This window comes from Dermacentor silvarum, chromosome 10 (assembly GCF_013339745.2).
Source record: "Dermacentor silvarum isolate Dsil-2018 chromosome 10, BIME_Dsil_1.4, whole genome shotgun sequence".
Classification (NCBI taxonomy): domain Eukaryota; kingdom Metazoa; phylum Arthropoda; class Arachnida; order Ixodida; family Ixodidae; genus Dermacentor; species Dermacentor silvarum.
This window is the reverse complement of record NC_051163.1, coordinates 121,864,993-121,885,927: the sequence shown is the minus strand read 5'-3', so window position 1 is coordinate 121,885,927 and position 20,935 is coordinate 121,864,993. Positions and strand designations below refer to the sequence as shown.

Here is a 20,935-nt window from a genome sequence, read left to right as displayed (position 1 = left end):
CAAGCAACAGGGGACTAGATATCACTTTGTCGCTCTTGGGGCCTTCTTATCACTATCAACACATTGGAGCATCTCATTTTCAATGCCATCTATGGCATTTGATACTGCGTTTCTTAAGTGCCTCGCAGACCGTGGCAACCTATAACAAACTTATTGAGCTACCGCAGTGCCCACAGCTGCAGCAACGTGTGGATTGATTGGATTACAAAAATTTTAATGCCGATGACAACAGCTTGCCACTGCTATAGTTTTGGTTTTGTATCTAAATCTAATTTTTATTTCTGAAGTGTGCATTGGAATCGTGTAAATACACTACAGTCAAACCGCCTCATTTAGTTAAAGTGCCTTTCTTTCGTTGAAGCAGGCTGCTTGTGTGCACTGTTTAACAATAAAGAATTCTCTACGTCTTTTCATAGCCTTTAACAATTAATCATCTCTTGTATTCTTACACTTACCTTGAATGTTTTTTGACTCACTTTCAGTATTTTCAGGTTCCCTTTCAGTAAACTCTGCTATGCCTGTGCCATTCTTCTGAGCCACATCCAAGCCATGACAGTGGCAGCTTGTTGAATGTGGCACATTATTCCTAGAAATAACAAAGCACACTTCGGAGGTGCACATCTGAATGAATTTTTTAGAGCTTCAGTCAAAACACTCTTGCCCAGAATTTTACACCAATGCATCAAAATCGCATGCCATTGTATTTTAAGCTACGGTTGGTCCATCCTTCTCAAGTTCTGACGTTTTGCACTTCCAACAAGTATCTTTAGGCACAGGCCTAGGCAGTGTTAATATAATAGTTGGTTGTAAAACATGATGAGGCGTTAAAACTACAAAAAGAAATTATATATACAGACTCCTTAAGTGTTTTAAAAGCTTTAATATCTCTACAAAGGCACAAAAATCCTGTAATTGTCAACTTTATTCGCTCATATGCACTATGTATCCTTCCAACATGTCATTGTCAGGGTTGGTACACCTCCTTGAAATGTTTGAAATCCCTTGAATTCCTAAAGAGGGATTCACGGGCCCTCGAATCTCCTTCAAAATACACATGCTCCTTAAAACTGTAGTTTAAGGCAACTTTTGAACATTCAAAGTAATAAACTTCACATAGGGGCTATGCCATGGACACTCTCAGTCGGCAAACAATTCGAGATATTTCTTTTTGAGAGTGTCGCTAAACGATTGCAATCGATCATGTTCACAGCTACTAATGACAGGCTTGTTTAAATTGCTGTTGCCACCACCAAACAATGCCACCATTTTGTTTTGCTAGTTGGTTAACACCGCAGCCACTATGGCTTCATTTTTCAAGCCCTAGGCTCTAGAAATGCCTGGCAGAAAGTCCTAAAGTTTCACCCAGTTGGCTTTAACACGACGAGTATTTTTGCCTGAAGTCGGACTGTGCGAACCATCATACCAGTATGTGATTGACAATAATTGCAATGGGAAAGTCAACTTGAAAAAGTGACCTGAAGAGCTTGAAGAGTGTCTCCAACTTTGCAGCGGCTTAGCTGCAAGAAATTGCAGCTAAGGAGATTTCTCTATTTTTTAGTGTATGTGTACGAATAAGGTTTGTTTCCCCCTCCTTGGATTTTGGCCTTTGGCATTCTTGAAATCCTTGAATTGTATTTGAATCTTTAGTCTCATGTTTTGTACAAAGCCTGCCTAGTATGCTGGGTGCCTGGGCACAGAGGTATCAAGGGTAATATGTTAGCCGACCAAATGGCCACATTCAGGCTTGTGTGAATACAAATTTTCAGATCAGATCGTGGTTTTGGCACGTAAAACCCCACAATTTATTTTTATAGAAATTTTTGGGCTCGACGTTCACAGGAATAGTAATTAATGTTGAATAATTTCGAAGCTAATAGTTGTGGGATTTGCATAAAACCCTGACATTTGAGCCAGATGGTGACAAATCTAAATGTTGGTTCTTTACTTGCAAAAAAGGAAATAGGTTCATCTCTGGAATCTGTTTATCTTGAAAGTACTGTTTTTCAGGTATTTTTGCACAAAAATTCAAGTTCAACATTTCTTACAACTCCAGCAGCACAGAAAATCTGTTTACAGGCTCTTCTTCACTGTCGTGCTTCAGTGTACCTAAAATATTGTGGGTGTTGAGGCCTTGGCAGTGTTCTACGTGTGCCTGCCCTGTGTTGTCACAATGTCAAGTGCAACGTTGACTGCGTTGTGCCGGAAGTTAGGGCTTTTTGTGCAAATTCAGCTTGATGCTTTCTGTATACATGCGAGCTTAACCTGTTCCATTCTGCAAGCGCACAGACGAACTTGGTAGGTACACTCACCGCTATTGCAGTCCTCAGTCTAGCTCGCATGCAGTCTTCGGCCCGATCAAAGATGAGTGGCTACCTTCCTGCGACTGTGGAGCCTGCCTTGGCTGGTAGGCCTAAACAGTGTTGGCCGCCAAAGTTATGTTTAGGGCCATGTAGACTCAAATCTATTCGCAGTGGCCATACACTGCAAGTATAAATATGTTTGAATAATCGAACAGGTGCAGAAATGAGCAGGCGACTGTTAACGAATTCTTCTTTGTCTTGTCATGACTATGAGCTATGTGATGCGACTCACTCACCAAAACCAAAGCTGTCAATTATATACATGTTTTAAAATATAGAATATTATTGTGCATATCACATACATATCACATGGGGTGGGGCTTATATATGAATTTAACTTGGGTGTGGCTTCATGGCAGTGCACATTTTACCTCGAGGTGTGATTTGATAGCAGAGCTGCTGTGAAACCACCTTTAGGGCAACGTTCTCGGCCATCAGTGTCGCCGTAGAGGTGGGGAACAGAGCCGCTGGCCAAAGATACTACATAGACAATTTGTCCTTCCGCAAATGGCAACTGTTTTTACAAAGATTTGGGCATTGTTAGTAGTTACACATGCATTTTGTTGTTGTTCTTTCTGGTGTGTTGTAAGTGGGGGTGTGGCTTATACATGAAAAGATATATATATATTTGGTTGTTCCAAAAACTTAAAATAGTGAAATTCGAGCTCGAGGGAATATTGCATAACATACCGTAAAAACCTGCGTATAATACGAGGTTTTTTTTTTCTAAATTTTTTGACTGAAAGGTCTATCCACTGAGAGGTCTATCCTAAGCTTTTGCTCTATGGCGGTGTCGGAGCAATGCCGGTCGGAGGCGCCGTCACGTGATTTGGAGCGCTGCTGAGGGCATTGTCGGTGCGCCGTATATTCGAATTAACCGTCGCAAATGCTTTCGCGTTCGAATTACCGGGCGTTTTCGCCCATTGCAATACACATAACTTTGACGGGACCACAGCGTCAGTTCGAATTAAGCGTGTTCGAATTAACGAGATTAGATTGTCAATGCTTTCTGTGGGTTTTCCTCGCTCGCATTATATGCGGGTGAAAACTTTTTTTTTGCGTTATTGCTATCCCCAAATAACACCTCGTATTATATGCAGGTCCGTATTATACACGGGTTTTTACGGTAATTGACTTATATTGAAGCGCACTGAAGACATGGACACTGAAAGGAAGTACACAGGGCTGTGTCTCTGTCTTTAGTACGCTTCAATCTAAGTCAAATATAAACGTCAACCAACTAGCCCAACTTGCCATCTTGTTGCATAACATAATATTTGAAAATGTTGAATTTTCGCACAAGCATAGCCACATCCATGGAGACAAAAGCTAGCCATTCCTCCACGGTCCCTGTCTAGACATGAAGCTTTATCTGCACAAAAAAACTCAGAATCTAGTGGTACTAGCATATGATGGATGCGGAAACTCTTATTATAAGTTCCATCTAATTAAGCTATACTAAGAGAATTGGCCAATAATGACAGAATCATGATGAAGTGATGTCCTCTTCTGTCAACTCGGAGCTGGGCGCACATACGGCACACAGAATTTCTTGCTAACTGGTAGTTAACTTCCTACTTAAGGTAGATATGGTGAGAGGCTAACCATCATCCACGTTTTGCTGGAGTGTCAGGAAGTAGAAGCGTAAAGAAAAAAATCACTTTTCTTGGCACATATGCTTCATCCAGTAATGTTTCTTGGTGCAAAACCGTTTCCTGACACGAAAGCAGTTCTAAGTTTCCTAAAATATGTATTGCATGTCACCAGGCCAAGAGATTTGTAGCATGAATGACATCCCACCGGAGGCCGCTGCTGCGCTATCGCCGCAGCAGCCTCCGGTGGGATGTCGTGCTACGAATCTCTTGGGTTGGTGATGTGCCTCTCAGGCCCTTGTGTTTAGGGGCCTTGGTGAGGCTGTAGTGCTACTGGCATTGACATGTCTTTAGTATACCATCCCTTCATAGCATATATTTTTTCATGGTGCACTCCACGAGTCAATGTCATAATTTCAATATTTATATAGATGTTTTACGCACTTCACGGTGACTGTTTGTTTGGCCGCTATACAGCCATTAGTAATTCAACTATTATTTATTTTATTTATTTATTTAGTACTGCCAGCCTGATTACCCGGCCCTAGGCAGGAGTGGGTAGTACAAAAAATATGTAACAGGTAATACAAAGGTACAAATACAGTGGGTACGCAATAGAAAATATATAGGAAAAAATAATAGCATGCCTCAGAAGGGTTTGGGTGTGAGCTAGCTGGTATGGATCATTCATTTTATAACTGTGCCAAAAAAAAAAAAAACACGGACAAGGGCAAACACGGGACGAGTGCTAATATAATAATAATAATAGTAGCACACGAAAACTCAGAAAAATATGTATCTCAATATAGATGGTAAGATATCGCAAGTAGAAAAAACTGAAAATTCAAAAGCCCAAGCACAAACACTGGCATGGTATAAAGCACCACGTGAGTCACGTATAAGCTCAACGGCAAGTAGAAACTTCATCACAAAGGAGCTTATCAGGCAAAGTACACATGCATGTCTGCATTATTTATCTATATCACACACTATCTAGTATGTAGCAGATGCTCTGGGAAACAGTTTAGTTTAAAAGCCCAAGCACAAACACTGGCATGGTATAAAGCACCACGTCAGTCACGTATAAGCTCAACGGCAAGTAGAAACTTCATCACAAAGGAGCTTGTCAGGCAAAGTACACATGCATGTCTGCATTATTTATCTATATCACACACTATCTAGTATGTAGCAGATGCTCTGGGAAACAGTTTAGTTCATAGCTTTGCGAGTGTGTGCGCGAATGAAGATGTGGTTATGCTTTCAAGTACAGTATCAGGCAGGACATTCCATTTATGAATGGATCAGGGAAAAAAACTAGTGTTTGAATAAGTTAGTTCAGCAAGAATTACTCATTTAGCCACAATTAATGAGATGACTGCGTTGGGCGCCGGTTACATGGTTTTCTGTATGAGTTTTTATCTATTTTTACGTGTTGGAGATTAATAACATAACATTCTTAGACTCTCTCGATACCGCCGTACCTCTAGAGTTTCGAAGTTCGCATCCTGTAGAACGCTCAGGTGTGATGGCAATAAGAATTAAAAAGGAATCTAACTGATTTCCACTGAATGTTTTCAATTATGCTTATGTTTGATAGGGTGTAAGGGTCCCAGACAGGAGTAGCATATTTTAATAATGCTCTTATAAATGTCTTATATGCTAATAATTTTATGTTGCTGGTAGATTCAGCCAAAGTTCTTAAGTGTCGAAGTTGCCTCGTGGCTTTTTTTTTTTATTTGTTAATGTAAGCTATATGGTTATTCCATCTAATGTCTGACGTGATCACTAATCCGAGGTACTTATATGCTGCATACAAATGATAAAGGCTTCTTTTTGCGTGTTATGGTCATTCATACTGTTTTCATTAGATTAATAGTCATTTGCCATTCTAAGCACCATGTTTCTATAGCGGATAAGGATGAGTTCAGTATAGCTTGATCTGCCTTACTGTGAATTTCTCGATATAGTATGCAGTCGTCTGTGAATAGCCAAATTTTAACTGGTATATGCTTCACAATGCCATTAATGAAAACTAGAAAAAACAGGGGCCCAAAACTGATCCTTGCGGGATTGCAGAGTGAACTTTGGATGAGCCGGATTTTGCATTATCAACGATTGTCTGTCGCCTGCCCGTAAGGTACGCCTCTATCCACTAAAGCAGCCGGTCATTTTTGAAAATAGGCTTTAATTTTGATAGCAATTTCTGGTGGGATACATGGTCAAATGTCTTTTCGAAATCTATGAATATCATGTCAATTTGGGTTTGTCTGTCTAGTGTGGCCACAATTTCGTTTACAGTTTCGTAACAGTTGTGCTATCGTCCACTTTCAGCTACGAAAACTGTGTTGGCACGTGTCACAGAGATCGTTGTTTCCAATGAAGACTGATATGTGCCTAAATATTACATCTTCTAGCAGTTTTGATGCCGTTTAAAGTAGGGAAAAAGGACGGTAAGAAGAGAGTAATGAGCGGTCTTCTGATTTAGGGATAGGAATAATTTTTGCATGTTTCCAATCAACTGGAATTTCTGCACGTGAAAGTGATTTATTGTAAATAATACAAAGGTACTTTAGTGCATCATTCAGCATATCTCGCGGGAAATGCATTAGGTATTTCGGTGGCACCTGGTGACTTCTTTACGTCAAGGTCTAGAAGCAAAGACAGCAGGCCTACTTCGTTGTTCTTAATATCGCTAATGGGTGGAACGTTAGCCAGAATGGATATGTGCGGTGCCTTTCCGTCATCTTTCGTGAACACAGAGCTTAAGTATTTCTTCAATGCATTAGCAATTGTCGGTTTATCAGGCAGTATTGTACCGTCAGCACATATATCAGACACGTGAGTCTTCTTTGGCGATAAGTATCGCTAGAACTTATCTGGGGATGACAAACGAAAGTTTTTCAAGGAAATGTTTTCATAACGTTCTTTAGCTTTCGAAATACCACTTTTCAACAGTAGATGGTAAGTCGGTTTTATCAACGTTAGCTTTTGATGGCCGTGCTTTGTGTTGCTTTCTTATTGTCTTTAGTTTTCGCCCAAGAAGCACGAGGTCTCTTGTCATCCTCAGATTCGTATCACATACAGCTTTTCACTTTTTGGGTATGTAGTTGTCGATACAGTTGGGAACAATTTTTAAAGAAGCACCATAAGCTATCAGTGGACACATGATCAGGTTCTGAAAAAGATACAAATTTAGAGAATTCAGTATCTAATGCATCAAGTATATTGACTTCGTTAGCGTGAGAGAACACCGAAATTAAGTGGTGTCTTTTAGAGGGTCTTAAAGGGACACTAAAGGCAAATATTAAGTCAACGTGGAATGTTAAAATATGATCACAGAAACCGCGAAACAGTTGGTGCATGCCAAGAAAAGACTTATTTTATGAGAAAATTGCGTCTGTGTACCTCTAGCGCCATTCAAATCACCCGCCCTCCCGAGCAAAGAGTGGTGACATCATGGTCTCATAGTGACGTTGTGCCGCCGGTGAGTAAAACGCCGCGTGCAGACGGCACTACAGCTTTTTTACGCAAAACGCAGACGTGTGGCCAGAAACAGAGCCAACAGCAGTGCGCAAGCGCTGAAGGAAAAGTGTGCGCCAAATTGTAAACATGATGATCGTCGACGCTCATCGCAATGGACCTTGTTGACAACAGTGACAACGGCACATTGGCTTGCGATGCTGGGCTCGATTTCAGCGATTTAAACTCCGATGAGCGTGACATGCTGCTGAGGGCTCACGCTGCCGGCGTCGTGTACTACGACGGCGGCCTCGACACAAGCCTTTTTTGCAGCGAGGACTCCAGCAATGCGACGGCGGGCGATGAAGCTGGTCACCGTCTGGACATGCCATCGCGCGGACTGTTTGGGCATCCCGCGTCATCACCTGGACGCGGCATTCTCTGCTGCTTGCAATTTCAAGCGCGAGTTTAGCCGACCAGGAACACTAGCGCAGCACTACGCGATAGCGGCACTACTCAAACTTGAAAGCGCACAGTGCAGAGTCGAACGAAAACGAAACCTTTACACCACCCATGTCGTTATCAAGGGCAGCTCCAAAAAGTTATTTTTTCTAAGAATCTAATAGAAGTAGACAAGTAGCATTTTCTTCCATCTTATAATTCAACAAAATGATCTTTTTTATCCGAGTGGTTGAGTACTGGTGACATTATTTTTTTGAGCAGTGCCTTCATCATCGGGTAAGTGCTTGAATGTCTCTGGGGAGTCTCTTATCGTGTCTTGCATTTACCTCAATTTCTCAATTACTAAAGCTCTGTACGCGATTATATTGATGCCTTAGACATTATAGAGCATTACTCTATCATTTTAGCTTTACTTTTTATTTGCCTTTAGTGTCACTTTAGTTCAAAGTTTAACTTTAATGTCAGACATACCGTTTCATGATCCAAGATTCCTTCGACCATGTGGACACTTGGATTACGGCTGAGGTCGGGGTCATTTACAAGAAAGAGATATAATATGTTTTGCATGCGAGTCGGTTGTTTTACAAGTTGAGTCAGCCCATGGAAATGAACAATCTCAGTTAAAGGTTCTGCGGCCACGCAAAGGGCCTCAGGGAAATCGCTGCCAGCAAGCAAAAGATTCGTGCAATGTTTACCAGTTCAACATAAACATTCACTCAGATATACAAAAAAAAATTAGCTAAGCTTGCACTGGAGGCGCAGTGCTAAAGAGACAGCGGCTGATGGGCACCTAGCTAGTCCTGGCTTTTGGGCTAGGCTAAGCACTACCAAGTCATCCCCTGCATTTCCCAGAATTTATTGATTATTTGTTGATTATCGATTAGCTATTGATTGGCTATCACAAGGTATTGGCCACGTATTTGGGCTAGGGTAAGCACTACCAAGTCATCCCCAGCATTTCCCAGAATTTATTGATTATTTGTTGATTATCGATTAGCTATTGATTGGCTATCACAAGGTATTGGCCACGTATTTGGGCTAGGGTAAGCACTACCAAGTCATCCCCAGCATTTTACGGAATTTGCTGATTGTTGATCGATTATTGATAGGCTATCGATGACTGACTAAGCTTAAATAGTCCCAACCATGCTTAGCTAGACTTAGCCAGGCTCAGCTTCGCTAGTTGACAGGGGTATGTGCCATTGCGCTTGGACCCTTTCTGCACTACCGCCAGGATCGACCCACATTTTTTGTTAATGCGCCACGTACTTATGGCCATCTCAAGCTTCTCTGCTGTTAAAAATACGTCACAGTTAGGTGGACGGTAGAACCCGAGAATTACAAAATGGAGATCGTCCAAAAACACTTTCGCAATGACGCATTCAGTGCCTGCTATGTCAGATAATCTTTGAACTTGCAAGGATTTGTGAAACAACCAAGCAACTCCGCCTTCTCGAGAATCTCAGTCTTTCCTGTAAATTTTGTACCCTGGTGGTATTATCTCGAAGTCGGAAATATCAGAATGATGCCAAGTTTCTGATATTACAATGACATGCTGCTCATGTGCGATTGCAATGCTCTGTAAGTTGCTTAGTTTGTTTACGATGCTGTGACCATTTAGATTAATGCAACGGTGCTTTCCCTGACCGCCGGAGAAGGTTCACTGTTTTTTTAGACTTTTTTGTTGGTGGCAATAACGGGAATTTTTTTCAGCTGAGCAGCATCCCAAGCATACATTTCTCCGTTTATGATGACCTTGTCATGTGCGAGCTTCACTTTTCCACCCTCTTTCCTGATATTTGCAGTGCTCTCCCATGGGTGCTTTCTTATTTGTCCAGTTTCAGTCGAAAAGTCTTCTGCAATTGAGATATCCTTCCCTTTAAGTTTTGAACTCTTTTCGAGTACACTAATCTTCAGTGGTTGAGCACAACTGGCCTATTTTTGTTTCACTTCTTCTGTCCTATCTGGTGAATTCTTTCGACTGTTGACACCTTGATCCTGAGCGTGCTTTTTAGGAATTGAATTGTTTCATCAGTGCGTTCCGGTAAACCAAACACGAGGAGATTATTGCTTCTGCTCTTGTCTTCGTGATCGACTAATTTCCTTTGCGTGTTTTGAATGGTTGTCTCAAGGATAGATAGTTTATTTGAAACATCTGTGAATGCTGCTGCAAAATTTTCAACCTTGGATTCGATAGTGTCAATGTCTTGCTTGCTTGGCTTCTTGATCATCAAGGATTTGGTGCAACAGCTCCTCTGTGTTGGGCCCGGGGTTCGGTTCTGTATCACTACATAGCATGAGCAATGAGAGCACAATGTCTTGCACAAAAGAGCACAATTTGCCTAGACAAGTGGGGCATGTCAGCTGGATGAAACTGCCCAACGGTCGCTAGTTTTGATCTTAGAATATTTGTTACTAACCTGCATGAAATACAGGAATGGGTTCATACTAAAAGAGCGCCAAGTGAGTAATCATGCGTTTTCAATGGAGTCATTCATTACTTCATTGAAAACTCATGATCACTCACTTGGTGCTCTTTGACCAGACCTGGCTCTTGGGCCAGTCAACTCCATGCATCAAGTGACATTTGACATGAAAATACTGTCGACAGATTTTTCAGGCATGCCCGATAATTCAGACGCGTTTGCTGGACCAAGATGTACCTCATAGAGCACATGTATAAAGACGTCTGGAACTTCGGGCTCTGAAACCCTTTGCTGTCCAATTTACTGGAATGTTTGCTGTGACCGCAGGTCTGAAATAACAGCAATCAAAGCCGCCAGTGCTGCCATTTTGATTATCTTGTCACATTGAACCAGCGCTTGCCTGCTGAAACCCTTGGTCATCTGACTTTTCAGACTTTTTGCTGTGACTGCAGGTATGAAACGGCATTAATCAAAGCTGCCACCACTGCCATTTTTTATTATGTCGCACCTCTGAACCAGCGCTCTTGCACACTGATATGCTAGCAGTCGAAGCCACTGTGGCAAAGCTAGGCCTAGCGACTTCGAGATTTGCTACCAATCTTTCTGCTGTTCTGTGCAGTGTTTTTCATTGGAAGAATTTGCTGATGTCAACAATGGCGCCGACTCCGTTTTTGTCATCCTCGCTGATGGCTTTGAAGCGCAAAAAGTACCTGCATTGCATAATGCCTGTTCCCGAAAGTGAGCTTTGCCACAATACAGCAGTGTCTCGCAGTCAAGCATATGCAATATATTGCGTTGAAGCATTCCAAGAGTGAAAAGGAGCCACTGTCACGGCACACCGTAATTATGCTTTAATGAACTTTATTTGGACTATTTATTCTTTAATTTTTTAATGGACCTCTCATCTCCTGTCACAGTTTGAGCATTGATATCCTTACTGGCTGGCCTTCAGAGCTGTTTCGGACGTTCCTGTGGCGATTTGAGCCATTGGGGGCAGTAAAAGGCATGCATTCATATTTTCGGGCATTTTCGTGGTCCACGGAAGTCGGCAAAATCAGATGTTGACTGTACCGTTGTTATATCCAATATTCATTATAAGCATGCATTCAATAATTGCTAATATTGGCAAGAAACATTTTAAAATTAATTCGTTATATCTGATAACTCGTTATAGTCAACGCTCATTACAACGGACTGTGATAATACAGTGAAAAAGGTCCATTATATCCAAAGTTTGTTCATACAAAATTAGGGTCGCGGTATGTTGTGACATGCCCGAATCTGCTACAGTTTGCTTTTTCATACACAACAGTGTCCAGTAGTATAAACTGATGTCTTAACTTTATCTTTTGCTACATGTGATGACCACTGTCAAATCTGTAGCACGCTTGAGAGCTGCGGTATGAGGCCTTTCAACTCTGAGCCCGCATCTGCCCACCACTGCACAGCATGCAAGACGGTTCAGCTGCATCACGTTTCTTGCAGTTTGCACGCTGCATATATCAGCATATATTCTTTTTTGTACCAATTGATGTGATGAGAAATAAAGTGTTCTCAAAACGGTCATTTTGCAATCACCACTGCGGTTGTTCTTGGAGCATAGTATCTGCGAAAACTTCGCCTCGAAGCTGGATAGACTTAGCAGCACCCTTGGCACTTGCTCGGCACAGCTCATAATTGTAACTCATAATTCATTATGTTTGTGTTTGTTATATCAAAAGAATTCAAAGCATGAGTACAGACCATTGTGCAGTGTTGTTTCTTGGGAATTAACACAGGCTTCAGTGGAAAATTTGGAGACACGTTTTCTATTGGTAATCGTGTGCATTGAACAAGATCTGCATATACATTGACGAAATTGATTGATGTCGTGTGTGTTCGCTTTACCATGTGCACTGTGCTTACCAATGCTTGCACTGCAGGTGTGCGGCTGATGCGAGGCATAGATGGCGACAAGGACCAAAGCTTCTTCCTGGCTCAGGTGAAGCAGGAGGCACTGCAGCGAAGCCTCTTCCCCCTGGGCGACTTCGACAAGACTACAGTCAAGCAGGTCGCAACAAGCATAGGGCTGCAGAGGATTGCGACTAAAAAGGAGGTCAGTAGTGTGCGGTTACCACGATCGCGCATGTGCCGGGCACTTTTAAAGGGGTCCTGCGACAGCTTTTTTTTAAACAAGAGCAACGCGTGTGAAATTCAACTCAATATAATTCAAGCTTTATTTCAAAATCCAGGAGGTTGATGGCTATAATGAAAAAATCACAGCATATCCACGGGGTAAATGATGATGAGTGGGCGAAGCTCCGGAGGGAATCATCGGATCTCCCGCTTAAGGGGACGCTAGCACAAACGTGTTAGAAACGTGCAGTACTGTCTAGTAAGGGGGAGCGGCCACAGCGTCTTACGCAGCCATTTACACATGCCGGAACGTGCACCACGTTTGCCGACGCCATCACATGACTGCTGAGAGAGTATACCCCCCGTATTCATAAACGCTCCTCGACTTGAACTTGACTTGCCACCGCTTTGGGCAGCGCGTTCGAAACGCGTTGAAGGTAAGGCGGAGAGGCCACAGCGTCTTACACCAGCTTCTTACACGGGCCGTAACGTGCTAGCACAAACGCGTTAGAAACGCGGCCTTTCGTTAATGTTGGGTATTTATTGCCATCGTGGTGCGTGTGTCCATGTCCGCTTCGTGGCATAGTGGGCTAACGCCGCGCGCTCGGAAGCGAGGGGTCCCTGGTTCGATTCCGCGCTACGGACACAACTTCGGAATTTTTTTTCTCATTTTTCTCAGACTGGTTACACACTACTACTACGACGACGACGGGGACGAACGGGTGCCGCTATAAGGAGCTTCGCCCCTAAAAACCACTACATGGGCTTGACTAAGACACCTCAGGACTAATGGCATGAGCAGGCAAGTACAGCTGCAGCAAGATTATTTCTAGTGCAAGCAAAAAGAAAAGGAACAAATATCACATAAATGAGCAGAGCATTTACCTCGAAGATGTAACCTAATTCCGAGTGCAAAGGAATATCAACATGATACATGGTGTCTAACATTAACGGCAAGTGAAGAATGCACAATATACCAATAAACTTGAATGAAAATTCGTTTCAAGGAATATATTGTAGGAAAAACCAAATATCAGTGCATATACCGTTAAAGCTCGCAGTAACAAAAATCTGACACTAGGAAATATTTTCGTATCCCTGGTGAACGCCCATAAGATTCAATACATTTCGTATCTCTCGACCACAAAATGTCGCTACACTGCAATCCCTCATCAACAAAATTTGCTGGAACCCATGTAATGCTATAAGAGTACAAAAAGTGCTCAAATGCGTATTCTGCATATTGCGTAAAAATACCGTCGCAGCGCATTTGTGAGGCCGCTGCCGTTCTCTTTTACAAAAACAGCAAAACTGAGTAGTGATCGCCAGAAGCATGTCATGGCAACCATTTTGTTTATTTGAAGCGCCATTTCAAACGGCGCAGTGGGCACGGCCACATCGCCTTTGACCTCTACTGTCATGTAATGATAGCTTTTTTCGTACCATGATCACTGCATATTCTGCGGGAGAAACCAGTCAAGCGAAAACATGCAAATCCACATCCCACCGAGATGGGCTTCTACGCCTGCGGCTGTGATTTAGGTCCGAGAATATGCATCCCCTGCTTCAAGAATGTGTGTTTCATTACCACACAACAGCAGATATACACGAAAATTATCAATGCAACCGTCAATTCAATCATCAATCAACTTACACGAAAACCTCCGAACGTAGATTTGCCCGATGAGGATGATATCGCTATCGTGAGATTTCAGTCAATCTGACACAGCACTCGTCAGCGTCTACAGGTGATGCCATGCTCTGGAGGGGCACTCTTGCTCGTAAAGGCCAAGCCGTTAAAAACTCGTGATAGTAATCTCATCAATGGTGCTGCCTGTAGAGTCGAATGCCCCTAAAACGAATGCCGCTACAACGAAATTTCCGCCACAACGAAGATTTTCCGATTCCCCGTCAGCTGCCCATAGAAAGTAATACAAAAAAAGTTCCTTCATAACGAAGGCGTTCTATTCGCTATTTCCGCTTCAACGAACTTTTCGAGAACGAAACTGGGACTGAATTGAAATTGAAACTGCCGAGTAGTCAAAGTTAGAAGGCCCTTCCAAAGCTGTGACGGTCGTATGTCCGCTTGAACGAGGTTTTTGCGAACGAAATCAAATTCAAAGTACCGGTTTAAGCCACTGCAATCTATAGCCATGCGTGATCACCATGCGCCTGCGCGACACTGCAGGGTATCACCACAATCGCTGCCGTTTTCTGTGGTGTGTGTGTCCGGTCGAAATGGCTACGCCAATGAAGAAGTGTAAATTTCTCTCTCTCGAGGAGAAGGCACATACGATCGCCGAGGCAGAAAGCAGAAGGAAAAATCTCGCAGTTTCGCCTGCAAGGCGAAGCATCGGTTGCAATAGCAAATTAGTAGACAGCTATACGAACTAAAGGTAGTAGTTTTATTGGCCGTCTAAACTTGTAAACATTCGCTAACTAAATTACCAGGCACGGTGTCACACGCGCACAGATAAACATGAACAGATCTCACTTGATGACTGCGGAAATGCCGTGTCAACACCTGGAGTGAGACGCGGCAATAGCAGCGAACGAATTGACCTCCGTGTCGTCTCTCGCTTCACCGCGAACTAAACATGAAAAGCACAGCGCACACAACTCTACCGGCACTAGTTGCACTTTGCCTCCATCGCAGATCGCTTTGAAGATGAGGCCCGCGCGGGCGCTCACTTTGTGCACGTCGCAAATTGCTTTCAAGATAGCGGCCGCGCCGCAGCCGCTGTTGTCAACAAGATGCTGTCTCGTCGTCTGGGGAAAATGAGTATCCGCTAGACACACACCGACTCTGGTGTCTGCTTTGAAAGTAATGGATCATTTTCGCCTCATCAGAAAAGTTAATAGAACCCACGACAATGCGATGGCTCTTTTAACGGACTCTGAGACTCGTGTAATGCCCTTGCTTGCCATGAAGCGTAAGAAATCCAGGCTGACCGACTTCGGGAAATAAAACTTCCGGTAAGCGCAAGCTTGCCAAGCTTGCCGACTTTGTCATAAATATGCAGTGAAATTGTGATAATTCAAACTGCTTCATTGCGACGGTGCCTGTGCCGCAAAATGAGTGTGTCGCGATCGGCCGGGCACGCCCGTTGGGTTAGGTGTCGGCCGCAATGTACGAAAAATGCTGCAACAGCGGCGCCAAATGCATCCTCTCATGAAGTTGACACTTTATCAACTGCCTTCGGTACGTCTCAACCCCCCCCCCCCCCTGCTATCACGAAGATTTCCCAGACGACAGTTTCGGTTTCGTTCGCGGCTTTGCCGTTTGGCGTGCGTACCGTATTTACTCGATTCTAAGCACCCCCTTTTTTTCATGATCGCGATGCCCAAAGTGAGGGGGGGGGGGGTGCTTAGATTGGAAAAATCCCCGAGACGCTCGGCTCCGGCTACGCGCTGCTCGCGGGCGTCCTGAGTCTGCGCGGCTCTGCAGTCTGACTGTGCGGCGAGATCGCGCTGCGGACGCCGTGCCACCTCGGGACTCCGACGGCTTCAGCTACGCGCGGCTCGCGGGCGTCACGAGGCGGCCTTGGCTACGCACTCTTCTTAACAAATTGGGGGGTGCTTAGATTCGCATGCAAACTTTTTCCACAATTTTTTTCGCGAAAATAGAGGGGGGGGGGGTGCTTAGAATCGCAAAAATACGGTATATACATATCAATTTCGCATGAACGAAGTTCCGCCACGACGAAATTTTTCGTGTGTCCCGTGAATTTCGTTGTAGCGGGACTCGACTGTAGACACCAACACGTCTGGTGCAAAGTTACGCGAAATGTTGTGAAAGCGATCGATCAAGAACATGGCCACATAGGGCAAGTCTTTTGTTTGGAAATCTGCATTTGATGGTCATTTATGCGAGTGAACGCATCCCAAAAAGTTATTGCTGACGCACGGGGTGCACTTTGCGATGTCGGCAATGGAGTTTCATAGCCTTAAACAATGCTCACCGAAGTAGGCGAACTTAATTTTGACAATAAACTTTCGCTTTACAGCGCATTTCCTTTATTGCAGTCTCTTTTTGCAACACCGGAATTCCCGTGAAAGCTGTCTTTTTTTTAGATGCGAAGCATCTTATGCCCGGGGCTATGTGACTCCCTACCTCCCTCCATCCATCCAACCGCCGTGCGTCCACATCCCTACTGCGCATGCGCATCCTCCTCCCCCTCCTCTCCTTGTTTCATCTCCTCTCCTCGTCTCATCTCCTCTCCTCTCTACATTCCTCCTCTCTGACGCTCCTCTCCTCTCCGGATTGCGCAACGAACGGCAACACCTGCGGCTCCGCGCGCGATAATGCGAAGCAGCTTAGGTTAGAGGCGCGACAGTAGGCACCCCAGAGACACCGGCAACAGTCAGCAACGCCGCGCGCGTTAGGTGCGAACGCGGGCAAAACGCCGACGGCGTCGACAACAGTTCTGCGCATTGCTGGTGCTGCTGCATGTCCAAGTTTATACATTTGATAAAACTACCTTGAGTCGACCCCATGGCTGCTTCGCATACTACTCGGGGTTCCCTTACGGGAAGGTGGTGTAATTTTTATTTCACTTTGCAGACAAATTAATAACAATGAGCACCTATGAGACCATTCCACTGAATACAACACTTTTGTGCTGGCTCTCTCACAATCTGCTATATTGACTAAAGGTTTAGCTTATAATTTCAACTCGTCTAAAGCTCATTGCTCCTTTATATTGAACGCAAACATTCGTGAGTGCGACTAAAGGAACATATGGACAGAGCAGTGCCTCTGTCTAACTACTAACTATTGTTTTTGTAAAACGATGCATATGGATAACGGTGCATGCTAAGGCATAAAAGGAGGGATGTCGAGAGCAAAACCAGTTCTGAGCTGTTTTGCAGTTTAGATTCAAGTTATAGATTTTTATTTCGTTTCCAAGTAATCTCAGCCTATTCCAGTGAGGGGCCTTCATCCTGCAGTGGACATAATATAGGCTGATGATGATGATTCCGGTGTGCCAGCTAATAGGGCCAAACTGTGCTGTCTATCTACTTGAAACAAAAAACAAAAAGGAGAGGTGGTTTTAGAAGAGGGTTTTCTTTCTTCTTCTCTGCCGTGCACAGAGCATGGGTCTCTGCTTCATTGGGAAGCGGGATTTCCGAGCCTTTGTGGAGCAGTACCTGGAGCCAAGACCAGGAAGTTTTGTCGACATGGAGACTGGCGACGTGGTCGGAACACACACCGGTCAGTCATCAGTGGTTTCTTCATGCTCACGTTGTAGTGAGTGGGAAAGTGCCCTTATGAACAGGAACAAGCACGCTGCAAAATACGCACATTTAAAAGGTGCCATTTCATTTTGTTCTGTGCCTGTTCCTTTTCACCACAGTACAGTAAAGCCGTGTTAATTCAGATTCAGGGTGTCTACCAACCGGGAAAACAGGGAATTTTCTGGGATTTTGAATATTCTGGAAATACTCCGGGACTTTGTGCCTCTATCAGGGAAAATTAGTAGGGATGGGCGAATATACGGTATTGTCGAATATTCGATCGAATAATTCTATATTCGTTATTCGCTTCGATTTGAATTCAGGTATTCAATATTTCGAATTATTCGGCGTTCCGAATAGGCAGCCAAAAGCCATGGACGGCCGGTACACATCTCGGAGGCTATGCTTCACGTCATGGCTGCCATACATCAACCATAAATCTCGAAGGCTATACGTTTTTGCAATAAAGAGCCTGAAATGTGCGATGCAGAAGAGCAGAAACGGCGCTAGCGCACAACCGAAACGAAGTGGCGGAGTCCGCATCGCCATAGTGAGCAGCGGAAATCGAACGTGAATGACAGCAACGACAGAACGCTTCGTGCCTATTTGTGCCTTTATTGCGTTTACCGCTGCGCATAACGTGTTGGTCGCGGGATATCATAGTCGTCACCCATCATCGCGTCGATAGCTGCCGCGGTTTCTTTCGCAGCGGTTGCGGCAAAAAGTAGTTTCGTTTTGACTCAATACGCACATCGGCTGCGTGCCTAAAAAGCTGCGTAGTGGCCATCCGTGATCGCATAGATAGCAACCGCGATTTCGTCTGCAGTTGTTGCAGTGAACGGTAGTTTCGTTCTGACTCGGTGCGTGCGTCAGCCGGGTACAGCCACATTAGCGGCAAAAACGCACGCGTCGTGCTGCGAGTGGCAAGTTGCCGCGAAGTTCACCGTGGAAATCGCATCTCACCGCGCGGCAGCGCGATATGATCTAGCGTGCGCTCGGAACGTGGAATCATCGTGAGCGATGCGATCGCACAGCGTCCAGAAATCCCTCCACAGAACCACGAGAGACGACAATCGTCGATTGATAACCCTGCGCGGAGTGGCGGAGGTCCAGTTGCCTTTGGCTCCGTGACGTCACCCTCGTTGCTCTCGGCACCCTCGGCAAGCCGTAAAGCACCGCCAAGTGTCGTTCATAATCGCGTCGATAGCGGCCGCGGTTGCGACAAACAGTTGTTTCAGTTTGACTTGGTGTAAAGCTGTCGAGGATGAAGAGCACCGGCTACATCGTGATGGACGTGCGATCTGTTGGTGGTCAGCTGACTGGCGAAAATATAATTGGGATGTGCGCGCGGTAGTGCAAAGTGTGTCACAAATGATGTCGCGCGCCTAGGCCGTGCTGCGAAGGAAGTCACGAGGCCTCGATCGCCGCTGCGAGAGCCAATCAGTCACGAGATGATGAGAATTGCAGCTTCCGCACTGCTTTTGTGCAAAATAGCGAAAGGATTTGCTCATTCATTACACTAATAAAATCGTGCTGACATAGTGAGCATTTTCTTACTGTTTTTGGATACCCTGATAATTCGGACATTTTTTTTCAATCCCATGACATTCGAATTAGCTAGGTTTTACTGTAATATGTGATATATACTAGTCGAACTATTCGATTCGAACTTATTCGACCAAATCACTATTTGCTTCGAATTCGCTTCGAACCTCAAATCCACTATTCGCCCATCCCTAAAAATTAGCTGTAATTTTATTGAAAGGGAACGAAAGCTGCGGTAATGGAGGGAGGGAGGGAAGGCGACGTTTAGCTGTGGCATCAAATGCGTATTTATATAAAAATCTTGTGAGGCGAGAAGGTGGTAAAGACTTCGGATGCTGCTCGACGAGTGTCCCGTTCTGATCTCATCGAAAACCTCCGAGCCGCCCCTAGAGGCACCGGCAACAGTCAGCAGCGCCGTGCGTGTTCGGTGCGAACACGGGCAAAACGCCGACGGCGTCGACAACAGTTCTGCACGTTGCTGGTGCTGCTGCATGTCCAATTTTATACAGCTGATAAAACTACTATCCTTACTCTGTATAGCTCTCTACTAATTTGCTATCGCAATTGATGCTTCGCCTTTCCGGTGAAACTGCAACAGTTTTTTAACATGCTTACTAAAGAGTGACAGCATCAGGCAACATGGTGTCAGCCCGTCTTGATGTAAAAGAAAGTTCCGTTTCACTCAGAGAATTTAGCAAAATCGGGCAGGGAAAACCTGGGAAACTCAGGGAATCTGAAAATGTCAACTTGGTAGACACCCTGAGATTTCACGGGACCGAAAAAAATGTCTGAATGAACTGAATTTTGAACTATTAAGGGTATCAAGAAAACGCTAAACACATGCTTACTATGTCAACATGCTTTTTTATTTACTGAATGAATTGGCAAATCCTATTACAGTAGAGCCCCGCTGATACATTTTTCATGGGACCGTAAAAAAAACGTAAGAGCCGGGAAACGCAAGAGATGAGAAACAGGAAAAATTGAGAAATGAGAGTAGTGTTGAACTGCACACAATATTATTTTAATTCTTACGTGTGAAAAAAGTTGTAGTTTCGCCCGAAAGCCGAAGCATCGATTGCGATAGCAAATTAGTAGACAGCTATACAAAGTAAGGATAGTAGTTTTATTGTCCGTGTAAACTTGTAAACATTCGCTTGTTAACTATATTAACAAGCATGGTGTCAGTGCCTACAGGTACACATGAACACATCACACTCGATGACCACAGACACTCGCTATCAAATGTTATCGTTATCGCTTCAACGCAAACTGAGCGGCGAGAACACAGAGCACGCACAAAGCTACAAGCTGCCGACGCATCTACACTGCCAAGACTCTGCCCCCAATGCAGATCGCTTTTAAGATACGGGCCGCGCAGTATGCAGTTGATGCCAGAGTACAACATTGCACGGGCGCGTAATTTTTCCACGTTGCAGGTTGCTTTCAAGACACGGTGCCCGCACTGCCGTCGCAGGAGTAACCCCCCTTTCCCTCGTGCATGACAGAACAAGCGCACTTCTGCCCCGCTTTTCTCCTTCGCGCATGCGAGATTGAGCCGCAATCGACGGCTGACCCATGCACACTCTCACTCATACATACAGCATACGGCGACGGCGTTATCTCCCTTGCACTTTATACAGAACAGCTATGCACCAAAACCAATTTATAGCTCCAACGCGTCATAGACACCATCTTTAGATAGCAAATATGGATCTTAAAAGCCATGGTGGTGGAA

At 44.3% G+C, this 20,935-nt stretch overlaps 1 protein-coding gene across 1 annotated transcript in view; it reads left to right on the top strand.

Moving 5' to 3' along the window:
• LOC119431815 (mitochondrial tRNA-specific 2-thiouridylase 1) overlaps positions 1-20,680 on the top strand; it is a 34,758-nt gene extending 14,078 nt beyond the window's left edge. The window contains exons 4-6 of the mRNA XM_049658058.1: positions 12,222-12,394; positions 17,509-17,665; positions 20,637-20,680. Coding sequence (XP_049514015.1) covers positions 12,222-12,394; positions 17,509-17,665; positions 20,637-20,680 — 374 coding nt within the window. The remainder of the gene's footprint in view (positions 1-12,221; positions 12,395-17,508; positions 17,666-20,636) is intronic.
• Positions 20,681-20,935: the final 255 nt, after the last annotated feature.